This window comes from Rhinolophus sinicus, linkage group LG10, assembly GCF_036562045.2.
Source record: "Rhinolophus sinicus isolate RSC01 linkage group LG10, ASM3656204v1, whole genome shotgun sequence".
Taxonomy (NCBI): domain Eukaryota; kingdom Metazoa; phylum Chordata; class Mammalia; order Chiroptera; family Rhinolophidae; genus Rhinolophus; species Rhinolophus sinicus.
In genome coordinates, this window is record NC_133759.1 from 18,137,794 (window position 1) to 18,152,426 (window position 14,633).

At 40.4% G+C, this 14,633-nt stretch overlaps 1 protein-coding gene across 3 annotated transcripts in view; it reads left to right on the forward strand.

Annotated features, from left to right (window-relative positions):
- The window catches only part of OSBPL10 (oxysterol binding protein like 10), a 261,251-nt gene that overhangs the window by 197,871 nt on the left and 48,747 nt on the right, over positions 1–14,633 (forward strand). For all 3 annotated transcript variants that reach the window (XM_074312716.1, XM_019727744.2, XM_019727745.2), the window contains one exon: positions 5,261–5,415. In XM_074312716.1, coding sequence (XP_074168817.1) covers positions 5,261–5,415 — 155 coding nt within the window. The remainder of the gene's footprint in view (positions 1–5,260; positions 5,416–14,633) is intronic.

The window sequence follows — 14,633 nt, forward strand, 5'->3', positions numbered from 1 at the left end:
TATCCTTCGTGCCGCTAGAAAGAAAAGGCTGCCCATTAAATTGTGATCCATCATTGACTGTAAGACAAACTCTAGCTTCAGAGACGTTCAAATGTGAAAATTAGGTATGTCTTAGAATTAATGAAATATGGTTTTAGACTTGCATTTTGTTTTATGACACAATCTTGAGACTCTATCTTTCAGTAGAGTAATGTAGTCCATTTATTTTTTTAGACTGATGTTCGTTTTTCTGTTAGTCTTCTTTATGCTTTTTGCTTTTATGTTTCTGTGCTGCTTGCTTTCTCTCTATTTTGCTACACAGGTTGTATTTCCTTTACTCTTCTCTAGCGTTTTTGAGGAAAAAATATGTATATAAATTCTAGTAGTGGTTCCATTATAGCTTTCATAAGCATTCTTTAACCTGTATTTTTCTAATCAGCAAAGTCAAGAATGACACTACTTTTTGACTCTTCTTAGGGAGGGGGACTCAGCGTACTTTAATTTCCTTTGTTTCTCTGCTGTACTTTCCTATCTTGGGTAATATAATATTGGGGCTATTGTTAGTAATATTTTAATATTTAATACTTAATAATGTGTGATAATGATTAAGTCCATTTAAAATAAATTTGACTTAGTATTCGGTTATGTAGCCATGCTTAGAAAAATTATTTAAATTCAGTTCCAGGGCAGAGACTAGGGTGACCTGAGTGAAGCACTTACCTTGAGTGTAAATGGAAGGGGTGCCAAAGTAATTCAGATAAATGATACTTTAATGTGATACTTTTAAAACAGAATTAATACAAAAACATCCATGATGAACAAAATAACAAAATTTTAAATAAAAACAAGATTCAACAGGGTGAGGATTAGCGTGAGGCAAGTGAGACTGAGTCTCGTAAGACATTTTTTTTGGCATTAATTTTTATTTTTAAATTGTGTGAAAATATTGTTTATTTTGATGTGTCTTGGTACCTCTCTAAATTTTATACCCAAGGTGACTGCCCTTTTTTTTTTTTAAGCTCAGCTTAGTCCTAGCCCTGCTCAACTCTGTGTTTAACTGGGCTCATTACTTCCCAACAGTCCTTCTACTTGTGACTTCTCCAGTCTTGAGTTCTTAGTTCTGCTTCTTTTCTTTATGTATTGGTATATATTCTTAAGTAGTTTTCCTCCAAGAGGTAGAATATTTTCCTAGTCTCTGCAATGCTGCCGAGAAGGCATACAGTGTAGAGTTGACGAGTCTGGGCTCTGGGGCCAGGCTGATTGGGTTTGAATTTTGATTCTACCACTTACTGGCTCTTTGTGCCTCTGTTTGTCTGTCATGTGGGCATAATTGTAGGACCTACCTCATGGGCTGTGATTAGGATTAGATGAGTTAACACATGTGAATTGTATATAGTCGTCCTTGGCACCTACTGTGTTTCCCTGAAAATAAGACCTAACCAGAAAATAAGCCCTGATTTTTTCAGGATAACATCCCCTGAACATAAGCCCTAATGTGTCTTTTGGAGCAAAAATTAATATAAGACCCTGTGTTATTTTTGGGGAAACAAAGTAGCAAGTACTCAATAAATGTTGACTTTTTTTTTAGCAGGGGAAAGATAATTTGGCTGAGGAAGAGCGTTATCCCCCAGCCCCTCACCTTACCCCAAATCTGTGGACTTCTATTTTTGCATTCTCTTCCTCTATTCACCTTCTGCCATTTAGTGTTACAGCAAAATTCAAGGCCAGCTTGATTTTCTTTCCTTTAAGGCAAGTCTAATTTTTCTGCCTAAATGACTGGAAATTTTTTTCTCTTGATTTTTGTTATTCAAAATTGTTGCCAAACTTAATGGGCTGGGCATTCAGTATACTATTCTGTCTGTCTACTTTTGTGTGTGTTTGAAATTTGAGTCATAAATAGCTTAAGAAAATACTGCCAAGCTGCATGTAGATGTGAGTCTTTTCCCCCTGATTTTGCTGGAATGTGGTGGACTTTCCAGCAGCCCTCACGCTCTCTCTTCAGCTCAGGCTGTGTTTCTTTACTTCTTTCATTGCTTATTGTTTCTTTTCCATTGATCTGATCTCTGTCCTTCAGGATCTTGGATCTCTGCATCCTCTTATTATCTTCTGTCTCGTTGTTCGTTGTCTTTGTGGCCTTTGCAGCTGCGCACTGGTAGAACTTCCTTATCGTGACATACTCCTTATTTGACTTTCTACAGTGTTCTTTCTACTTCTTCCTGGTTTCAGTGTTTATTTTAATTCCACTGATGCTGATTTGATTTCCTCACCATAATTCTGTAGCGCATCCATCTCCATTTTCACCTCAGCCTGTTTTCTTCTTCTAGCTTTCTGTTCTTGTTTCACAGAGCCTGCTTTATCCTGTATTATGCTACATATACACCTTTCCTGATGTTTTCTCTGACACCTTATGTTAGAAATTTCAGAGATACAGTCTTCCTTTAAGCCTTCTGAGGATACCTTTGCCCTATCCAATCTTTTTCATTCACTCTCTCTTAGAATTATCATCCCACATCCTCAAACAAGACATGTCTATCCAGATTTCCACACCAGTGCTCATTTATTAGAGCAGCTGGACTGGTCTGAGATGGGCTTCTCACCTGTCCTCACTCATTGGTTCTTTGATACTCTGAATCCATAGAATATGCAGAAAACTACATTCCTCAGCATGCATTGCTACCTTCAGTTGTCCTGTCCTGGTCTTTGTCTATCACAGGATGCAATGTATCACTGCCCAGCTAGACTCTACTTCCTGCCCCATTGTCTCCTGAGTTACTGTCTCTGAGTGATGGTGGAATGAAGGGGAGGAAGGGACAGAGCTGAGGTGTGGGAATAAAGGAGGGAAGAGTGTCCTGATTGCCTAGTCACTCAGATCTCATTGTTCCTCTAGTGCTTTTTAAGCTTTCCTGATTAATCTAGAGGACACTTACTATTTGTATAATAAAATAATTTTTTAAAAAGTGGCACCCCTGTATGTATGAGCTGGTTGCCCAGTATTTAAGATATGAGTCCAGCTTCAGGTCTCCGAGCAGCAGATGGTCAGCAGGACAGATAAGACATGTCTTTCTACCTTTCTTACGGCAGATTCTGGAGTCTTGAACCCTGGGTTCATTTTCTTAGTCTAGCCCCATCTGCCTTATTATTTGTGGTGATTCCTCCCAAGTCTGGTCTTAGCTCATCCTGCAGCCTTTGATTTTAGTGTTGTGAATCTTCACCTTTTTAAAAATAACATCAATGACTGATATATGGATGCCTTTTGCCATTAAAAAAAAAATCATTGTAAAATACACATATCAAAAAATTTACCATCTTTACCATTTTTAAGTACTCAGCTCAGTAGTGTTAAGTATATTCACATTGTTATGTAACTAATCTCCAGCATTCTTCCCATCTTGAAAAACTGAAACTCTATTTTTATTTAAAAAAATAACTGCCCATTCACCCCCACCCACCCACCCACCCACTTTTAGGCCCTTGCAGCCACCATTCTATTCTCTGTTCCTCTTTTTGCCATTTCTTACTTTTTAACTTTTAGGAGATTTTGAAATATACTTTTTTTTTTGAAATTTACTATCTCTGAAAACCTTGATAGTTATTCATTCATTCAGCACATTTATTGAGCGCACACTCTTTGCTAGACCATGTTCTAGGCTCTAGCAACACGAGCATGAGCGAGGGCAATATTGTCTCTGCTTTCAAGGAGCTGACATTTTAGGGAGGAGAGAAAAAAAATAGACAAACAAATGAGCAGGGTGAGTTTCGATAGTGCTAAGTATTATGGAGACAGTAAACTGACTGAGGGGGCAGGTAGTGCTTTTGGGGTGTTCCTTTGGCGAGGGAGATCTCCAGGGCTTCTCTGAGCAAGTGACATTTAGCTGACCCCTGGATTTACACAGGAGAGCTCTCCGCATACCCCATATAGAAGAACTGGAGGGATGGCGCTCTGACCAGAAGAAACAGCACAAGCACAGGCTCTTAACTGTTATGAACTTGGTTCACTTGAAGAATGGAAAAAATACAGCATGGTAGTGAGCAAGGGGAAGAGAATGACATGAGGCTGGGCCGTCTTGCAAGTCAGGCCGTTCAGATTGTGTGTCAGTTGCAATAAAAAGCCACTTGAGGCTTTTAAGTAGCAGAGGTATATGATCTAATACTTGACATTAAAAAAAAGATTTCTGCATAAAAATATGCTTGGTTTGGATGATATCACACACACTAGCACCCATGTAACACACATGTACAGCCTTTTCATCTGCCTCTGTTATTTTGTTTCCATCAACCAGATTCCCTCTGGGAGTTAAAAGTTTAGGATTCTTGTAGGTTTTTCTTTGAGTATCTCTAATGAAAAGACTGATGGATATGATTGCTTAATGGATGGAACATCTGAGACCCTGAAAGGTTGAGTTCTGGTTCACATGAGGCCGTCTCCACTTCCGCCTACCTTTTCTTCATCAGTTATCCCTCTTTTTAGATTGAACACAGACTCTCCAGAGAGTTTGAGACCTATTCTAATTGTAATGGCAGCATTGCGATAAAAGGGGTAAAGAAATCCACCTCTGGTTACACCTGTCCCCAATAGTAAGCATATCCAAATATTCTATAACAATATATGACTCTTAAAAAAACAATAATAGTGCTAGAAAGTCTTTTCCCTTTTTCTTCAAGGGTTGGGGGAAGGATTCGAAAAATGCTTTTGGCTTACCAGATTGGTGTTTATAAAAGCGTTTCTTGCTAAAATGGAATGACCACGTCTGTTCTGAGTGATGGAGCGTCCTGGCTTCTACCACATGGCCTACATCTCATGGCAGAGGTGGTGTCACGTGATCACACTGCCGCCATCTTTTCTGAGCTGCGACCATCATCCTCATGTCAGGTGGTGTTCAAACCACATTGTGAGCAGCCCATTTTTGATACAATTTGACTTGTTTTTTTAATTGTAAAGATATGTATGTATTTAATTTTGAGAAGTTAAAGAAGTAAGAAAAACGCCTTTGAGAAAATCTGGCTTTGGTAACTTGTGAATTGTTTGTGTCGAAGGACGGGTTGAGAAACAGCCTGTGGTGATTCTGAGACCGCCATTGTACAGAGCCCAGTGTATAAATCGGTGACCTGAATCCACTCTTGGTCCCTCATTGAAAACAAGCCCCACTTAAATCCACCACGGGGCACTCAAAATTGGGCCCATTTCAAGTCAGTCTCCTTATACTGTGAGGTACAAATATTTCGTGAGCTCTAAATGTTTCATTTGGAAAATACTTGGCATCAATCTAAGTCTTTATTTCAGAAAACATCCTGGGATGGCACGGGCCCAAGTCACATTCCACAGAGCAGCTGAAAAATGGGACATTTGGCTCTTTGCCATCAGCCAGTGCCAACATAACCTGGGCCATTTTACCAAACTCCGCTGAAGATGAACAGACCTTACAGCCAGACCCAGAGGTAAGCTAGCAGGTCCTCTCTTAGCCCTTTCATGGCTTGTGTTATCCCTTGTTCAGAAATACAGTAATTATATTTGTAACTTGCTCATCTCTTTGTTTTAAGTGGAGACAAATTACAAAACAGAAGCATTGCCTGGAGAGACAAAATCAGCCCTGTGCAGGCCTGGCACATCTGTTCTTGTGTCTGGCAGCTGCCGTGGGTGAATTGTGATCCCACCAATGAGGAATCTCCTATTTTCATTGAAATGGGAGTCATTTTTAACTTCAAGTGGGAGAAATTCTAACACACCCATTAAAATGATGCCTATTGACATGATGGGAGCAGTTACAATATATTATGTCACTCCCCTGAATAATGGCTTCCTCGTGTGGCTCATGCTAACGTAAGCTCCTGCCTCACATGCTCAACTCCCGCATGCTACAGACTCAGGCCAGGGTCCACGGGGCAGCGGCTGAGACTCCTTCTAGGCGTTGCACTGCAGACCAGGTCCATGCTGCAGGGGACACCTGCCCTGTCGGGTTAGCGAGGAGCAGCCCCTGCAGATCTCAGTGACCAGCCAGGCTCGGACTGGCTTTATGGACTCTGTCATCTGGCCACTCGACGGTCCTGAATAACTGTGCCTCTTGGTGGCAGCTGGAAGGAAGCCAGGTGTCGTGTTTTCTTTTGCCAGTTTTACTGGGTGTCAGGAGTGAATTTTTGTTTTCCCTTTTTCTTTTGATACACATGTCCTGTTGACATGCTCTTGTGAACCTGGCTGAGACCTACTTTCATGGTGTGTCAGAGGTTAGTCTTAATTTTAATTAAATACTGTAGCCTGGAACACTCACATCTGTTTTGTAACGTTGAAAGTCCCAAGGCAGCTTCTTCCATCCAGTGGTCTTGGTTATCAACTGAAAATTTTCTCCAAGCGTCACATGATATTCTCTGACAGTGACGTGGTAGCTTAGCTCTTATAGAGGCAGGATCAGCCTACCTACAAATATCTCATCATTACTGATGTGGTGCCTCCACAGGGTAAGGAACGAATAGGGGATGTGAGATTCTGAAAGCCGTTTGCCACTCCCTGTACAATGAGTGTCAGGTGGAAAACACCTGCAGCTGATGTGTAGGTGAACTGGAAGGTAAGTTGGCACCCGAGTGAATGGCAGGAGCCCCAGTCGTATTGCTCTTTTGAGATAGTCGGGTCGGGTGGCATTGGAGGCTGGGGTGCTTAGCTGCTGAAGGGTTGAGAAATGCAATCCCCTTCGTTACCTTGGGAAAGAACCTTTGGGGGTTCACCCCATAATAAACATATTTAAAGTTTTGCTCTAGAGAGAAATTAAAAGAGCAGAGAAGTAAGTTATGAGCTCTTTGGTAATGATTTTTTAGATCCTCACTCCCGGCAGCGTTCTCGGGCAAAACCTAACAGGGGCTATAACCTAATGAGCTTACTTATTAGGGCTGGTGATCTTCCTTATTCTGTGACTCCTCCTTAGTGTTTCTTCTGCTTTTCCCTGATAGGTGCTTCCTCTGACTCTGAAGTTTGAGAGGCCAGGTCTGTTCATTTTACATAAAATTGTTGCCCACTGTGCTTTACCATTCGGTAGCATCGGTGCAAGACAGTGTGTAATAAGGAGTAACTAGCTCCCAACCTCGACTTTCAAAAAATATCCTGAAGGAGAACTATGGAGCACTTTTTTCCCTTAAGTTGGGAACAATCAATCATTAATTTCTGGTTGTCATTTTTGCCCTTAGCTCCTGTTGTGAAAGCAACATAAAATACTGTTTGTAAGAGGCTTATTGTGGTGTGATAGGGGTTGTGATGGTGTTTTGATGGTTTTCTGAGAAGGGAGAATTAGAGTTCTTTTACAGATTTTCCTTATTTTTTTCCAGTGACAACTCGGAGATGATTCTTGCAACCCAAACAGCTACTGTTGGTTGGACACTGTATTTATTTTAGGCCATTGTGCTTCGTCACTTTTTTTTTTTTAAGAGTTAAAGGAGCTAGCAATAGCCACCCAAAGGTTTTCCTGTCAAAGAAAGGAAAATGTTTCCACTGCCTCTTTTCGTATAATTCAGAGAAATAACCCAAGAAGGAAGGAAGTGAAATTCTAAAGGCTGAAACTTCCTCATGAGAAGATTCCTTAACCCTTTTGATATAGTTACTATGTGAGTGATCGTTGGGAAACTAAGAATGGTAGTTATTGTGGTACTTCAGCTAAATAAACGATTTGCTTTTGGTTTATTGTTTTGATCATGCTAGGTCTTTAGGAGCAATGATTAAGAGATAAAAGGTACATCCCTTTGGTGTGTGTGGGTGTTTTAACACCACCAAGCAATAAGCGTGATTCTCATTGGATCCAGACTGGGTGTCCCACAATTCAGTTCCATTCGGACACTGTCTATCTGTAGGTAGGGTCTGATCCCACAGATTAAGGCCTCTGTCCTACAAGATGCCCCCCCCACACACACACACACTTCAGATGCCAAGTGTAAGTTCAGGTTGTCACCTGTGCTTCGGACTAACAGACTAGATTGATGACCTTCTCCTCAGATTTGATTAATTTGCTAGATGGGCTCAGTTTATTATAAAAGGCTATTGTTCAGGGAAAAGATGGAAGAGATGCATGCATAGGGCAAAAAGTAGGAGGGAAGGTCATGGAGCTTCCACACTGTCTCCGAGTGGGCCACTCTCCCTGCACCTCCCCGCATTCACCAACCTGGAAGCTCTCTGAACCCTGTTCTTCGGGGTTTCATGGAGGTTTCATTATGTAGGAATGATTGATTACATCATCGGCCCTTTGTGACTGAACTCAATCTCCAGCTGCTCTCCCCTCCCTGGAGGTTCAGGTGGAGGAGGAGCGTGGCCAGGGGTGGGACTGAAAGTTCCAACCCCTAATCTGGCTCCATTGGCAGCATTCCCCATCCTTAGGTTACCTAGGTAACCTGAGGCTTTCTAGGTAACCTAAATTACCTCAATAACATAACAAAAGACACTTTTATCTCTCTCATCTTTTAGGAAATTGCTTGGGCTTTAGGAGTTCTCTGCCAGGATTGGGGACAAAGACCAAATATATATCTCTTATTATAAATCACAATGTCACACTCCCCTCCTCTGGTCTGGCTTACCATAAAATAACTTACAGATGCCTGGAAAATTAATGCACTTTCAAGATTAGTTTGTTTAATTCCCATCAGAATAAAACTCAAAGACTAGTGTGTATTTAATACATGAGTTCGCAGAGGACTGTGGTTGGCTCTGTTATCAAATGCAGTGATCTTAACATTTTATTCTGCTGGGGCTGGAACTAACTAAATGGGAAAATGAAATATTCTTCCATAATGCAATGAGTTAGGATCTTGGATTTACCTATTAGTAGAATAATTTTTCAACTCTTTTAACACCATTTGAAATTTGAGACAGGAAAAAGTTTTTCGTGCTTTCTTCTTTGAAGAATGCCTTGTTTTAGGACAGGAAGAGCGGTCAATGGGGAGATCCTGGGGACTGGCTCTCTTTTAACCTTGGGACCTTCATTCCACCCTCCTGATAACTCCATGTCCCAGACTTTCTTACAACCATGTTTCTAAACACATGACCGTTTCCACCAATGCATGTGTGGGATTTGGAAGCCTGAGATGGAGACGCAGTTCCTTCTGCTGATGCTGCTGGTAGGAAGGTCCTGGGGATGTTTAGAGGCAGTCGCTGTGGCCCCACTCTTTGTTCTAGGGCCTTAGACCCACAGACATTGGTGTGATTAACACGTTGCGTACAGATCACGAGAAGCTTCGTTGTTTTCTGAGCTATGCATTAAGGACGGATAACGAGAATTCTCGTTTTTACTGTTGACTCTTTTTACTTTGCACATTTTATTGAATTATTTGTGTTTCGTTAATAACAAAGGAAGCTGCTTTCTGCAGTATCACACCAGGAGGAATTACAACCATCATAGGTGAGTAAATCCTAAAAAATTCCATAGAAAAATAATAAATGACATAGAAGCATTTACGCTTTAAAGAGAAGAGTACATTTTAAAGTAGTTTCTTTTAAAAACCTGCCAGAACAGAGGGGTATGAGGGATTTAAACCCCGCTGTACGCAACGTGTTAATTAATGTGGCAGCCACAGCTTCCCGACATTTGGATCATGCAATGCTGTGTCCTTGAATTTAAAAGTCTAAGGGGGATTTCTACTCCTCCAGGTGTCTCAGTGATTCTGTAAGCACCTAATTCCCACATCAAATCCCTTTCTGATGGACATACTTGGAGTGGTTTCTATTCCCTGCCCTGGGTCATCACTGGTTGGGCTATTGGAAAAGGAAAGCAGAGGGGGCCATGCGGAGACAATCCTGAATGACAGAGCCTTGCAGACTCACCTTTCTGAAGGATGTGTCTGAGGGACAAAACTTAAATTTTTCTTAAAAGTCAGGTTTATTGAGATGTAATTTATAACTAATAAATTCTGCCCTTTTAAAATGCAATTTTATCACTTTCAGCAAATCAAAATCGAGCACAGTTCCATCACTTTCCAAAATTCCCTTGTGTTCCTTTATAGTTAATTCTCCCCGTAGCCCTTGGCAATCGCTCATCTGTTTTTGGTATGTACAGTTTTGGCTTTTCCAGAATGTCAGATAAATGAAATCATACAGCATATAGACTTTAGGTCTGGCTGCTTTAGCACAATGCACTTGAGACTCATCCATGCTGTTATGTTGATCAGAGCTTTATGACTTCTTATTGTTAAGTGCCATCCGCTGGATCCAGAGTTTGTCCATTCACCCATTGAAGAACATTTGCTAAACTTGAAAAACTGCCTCAAATCCCTCATGGGTGAAATAGAAAAAGGAGGAGCATTTAAAAATAATGTTGTGTTAATCATTTGAGGAGGCAAATACAGAGGGTGCCAAAAAATATATATACACATTTTAAGAAAGGAAAATTGTATTAAAATTGTAATACTCAATATATATATATATATATATATATATATATATATATATATATAGATAGATAACAAAAGATGAATACAAGTCATGTTTGACTTCTGCAATTATAAGAGGTGCTCAAAGGGGTTCCCATCAGCGTAATTTTAATACAGTTTTTTCCTTTTTTAAAATGTGTATACATTTTTTTGGCACCGTCTGTATTTGGTACCCAGACACCTAACCTTTGGCCTGGGAGGATAAAATGGAGAATCTCAGTATTATTAATCCCCACGATGGAGACTCTGAGCAGTGTGTTTTTTAAGCCTGTGCCTCAAGTGCTTGCTGTCACCTACTATCAACCCCTGTTGATTCATTAGAAGCTTTTCCTGGTTAATTGTCTGAATTACAGTGGCAACAATGCTATCAAAAGACCACACACAAAGCTAGCAGGTCTAAAAAGGCTTCTCCTGATATCCCTAAGTACTGAGCACTATATCAGCATATAAATTAGCCCAATGGCGTTTGGTTAGAAAATTGCAGAGTTGAATTTCCAACTAAGCCTGTCATAATCCCCCCTTCCCTAAGGTAGGGACACTATTTTGTCAATAAAGGAAGGAGACAGATATAAAAGATTTAGCTGAATTTTGCCTCAAGAAGAATTTTCTTGTCCTTGGTTGAATTGTCATTTTAGCACAGAACTTTTGAACTATTTAAGAATGTATAGTACTGTCATTTTGAAAGCCTCAGATTTTCAAGTTGAAGCCTGGCCAGTATAATCCCCTCCACCCATTTTTATCATCTTTTTATTCTTCAGCTCCACAATATGTAAATGTGTAGGTAGATGTCGTGAGGGTATCGGGCATAGGATGGTGATAGACTTTTGAAAATAAAGCATTATGCTGTTTTGATCCTTTGGATAATTCTTTTAGCACAAATTTTCAATCTTAAAGGTTTGTTCCAAATGTATTTGACACATTTATTTGTTGTCAACTGTTTGACCAAGGAGTGAGACAGCTATCAATGACTTATAATGTTTGAAAATTACTTTGTCTAATAACCCCATCAAGTTCCATTCCAAATGGTTGCCCCATAGGAAATGTTGATCACATTTAGAACCTGTTACAAGTCTGTGTTTGATATGATTACCCCTTCCCACCCACGCCCCATCCTGTCATCAGATAGTATGATTGCATCTCCTTCCCAGATCCTAGAGAACAGACTTTTTATCTCTTTGAATCATAGCTTCTGAATCACTAAAGCTTAAAAGTAGAGTAGTTTTTAGGTATCAAATGGCCACTCTCCACTGGAGATGTCAAACTCGCAAAGAGTCACAAAACTGATAATGGTTGAGACAAGGTTGATATCTGGCTTTTCTTTCTCCCGAGCCAGTGCCCTTTTCTATGCACCATACCATCTCCTGTATCTGTCGGATTCTCTTAGCTTCAAATACAAGAGAATCCCACAATTAGTAGCTGAAGCGAATTAATTTTCTCACACAATAAGAATTCTGCCAGTAACCGGTTCCAGGTTTGGTATGGCAACTAATGATGGCCTCAAAGATACAGGCTTCTGGAAAACAGTATGGAGGTCCCTCAAAAAATTAAAAATAGAACTACCATATAATCCAGCAGGCCTACTTTTGTGTATTTATCCCAAAGATTTGAAATCACGATCTCAAAGGATTATTTGCACTTGTATGTTCCTTGTAGCATTATTCATTATTGTTGAGAGGTAGAAACAATCTAAAAGATTATCAGTGGATGAATGACTAAGAAAATGTGGTGTACACATACAATGGATTATTATTCAGCCTTTTAAAAGAAGGAAATCCTGTCATATGCTGCAATGTGGATGAGCCTGGAGGACATTGTGCTGAGTGAAATAATCCAGTCACAGAAGGACAAATACTGCATGGTTCTACTTCTAGGAGATATCCAAAGCAGTCAGACTCATAGAAGCAGTTCATATGTTGAAACCTTAACCCCAACGTGTCCATATGTGGGAGGTAGGGAGGGTCTTTAGGAGGCAATTAAGGTTAAATGAGGTCAAGGGTGGGGCTCTAATCTGATAGGACTACAGCCTTATAAGCAGAGAGGAAGGGGAGAGAGGAGAGTAAAATTGGTTTTGTTCTGTGTTGTTAAGGTTGCAGAACTTATTGATGATGCTAAGAGAGGACTTACTGTAATTATGTTTTATATTTTGAGATTAGAAGCAGGAGAAATGGTTTTTAGCCAAGGGATGTTTCCAGGTGAGTGTGTAAAGTCCACGTAGGTCCCGATGTGGCTGCAGGTCTACCTGAGGCCCATAGCTGTTCAGGTGACCATCTGTGAGATGACGTGGAATTTGAAGGCATGTTTCTATGGTACCCTAATAGGTTGTAATTGTTGTGCCTTCCGTGACTCAGAGCTCCTTCCTGTCTTGAAAGGAAGTATTATTCTGCCCTCCTTTCTTGTTAACAAATCAACAACAAACATAACCATCACACACAAACCTAAGTCCTGTTTGCATTTTTCAAGGGCTTCTTGAACTTGCTTTCTGATAGCGTTAATGAGCTCTCTGCCTGCAAGGCACGTCAGTGTGATTTTCTGTGCAGTTTGAGGGGATTCATGTAATTTTATGCTACTTTTTAAAAGACTGGATCCTTCCTCCATCCTTTTTCCTTTCCTCTTCCTCTTGTCCTTTTGGTGGGTGATAGATAGATGATGAGGTTTTGTTTCTTGGCTGGGTGTTGCTTTTATAAGAGGGAGGTGGAAGGTCCCAAATCATGTTTTCTCAGGGGACAGTAGTGTGTCTTGGAGCTTTTAATGATTTCAACACTGGAATAAAGAAATCTTTAGGAGTAGCCTTAGGAGGGGTCACCATATTGTTTCCCTTCTCTCCCCTCCCCCCAGGCCAGTGTGGCTCTGTGACATCAACACCCACCAGAATGTTGGGGAGGTAGCCACCTTGGATTTGTCATTTGTGAGCTGAAGGCATACGAAAAAAATCAGCACCACTTCGTATAATCTCTTCTATCCCTCAGCAGTATCCAAAGGATTAAGCGCGTTGAAACTGGTGAATGAAAATGGCTTAAAACACTACAGTGTTTAGTATGGGTTTCCCCTACCCCTCCTTTTCGTCTCTTGGCTTTTCTGTCATTTCTGTTACCATAAAGGGGGAGAGTCAGATCTGAAGAGAGTGAAGAATTGAAGACATTGTAGTGATGTGGTATGATCATTTTTAGTATTCTCTTGTTTGGGGTATTTATTCTCATCCTCTAAATGTGGTCCCAAATTTCACACCTCCCTCCGCTTTCCCCCATGTCTGCTTTATTCCACGAAATTATACCAGTATAAATGAGCTTTTCACCATCTGCCTGGCTTACATTTTTATTTGCCCATGATGAATAACTATTCTCTAGGTGATTTATATGCTGCCTTGGATGACGTTCACTTTCCTAAGATGGAAAGTCGACGCTCAGAGATTTATGATCTTGGGGAAAGAATGTTATGGAAGAAAAAGAGTAAAATCTTTTCTCACATATACAGTACTTTGGGCTTTGCCTGAATTAATCAATGAGTTCTTATATCCCTTTTGCAATTTGAGTTTTGTAGATGGATTATGTGCTGTGCTGTGCAGCGGCTTACTGTGTACTAAATCATAATTGTAAATTTAAAAATTTGGGGTGATGATAGGTGTGAGCCACTAGGCAGAATGTAGACTGTGTGTGTATGTCAATGAAAGAAGGAGAGAGCGCTGTAGAATTGTCTAAGTTCTGGTAGTGATTTTTAGACTCTATGCATATACCGTGTTTCCCCGAAAATAAGACCTAGCCAGACAATCAACTCTAATGCATCTTTTGGAGCAAAAATTAATATAAGACCCGGTCTTGTTTTATTATAATATAATATCGGGTCTTACATAATATAATATAATGTAATATAATATAATATCATATAATATCATATAATATAATAATATAATACCAGGTCTTATATTAATTTTTGCTCCAAAGACACATTAGAGCTGATTGTCCAGCTAGGTCTTGTTTTCAGGGAAACACGGTAGGACTCGAACAACCACTTCTCTAACACTTGAACATATTTTATTAGCAGCTATTTGGCTGTCCATCCTGTCCCTACTCACCCAAGGATCAGAGCTCTCCTGGCCCCAGCAGAAAGATTTAGAGCAGCAAGGGCCAATGGAAGTAACTGGGCTCTGTGAGGTGACAAGTGCAGTCAGATGTCATGTGACACCCTGTTATCGCCATCTTCTTTTTTCTCTGACAACAGTGTACTCCCATCCCTCCCCCAAAGCCCCAGCCCCTTTTCTCCATCCA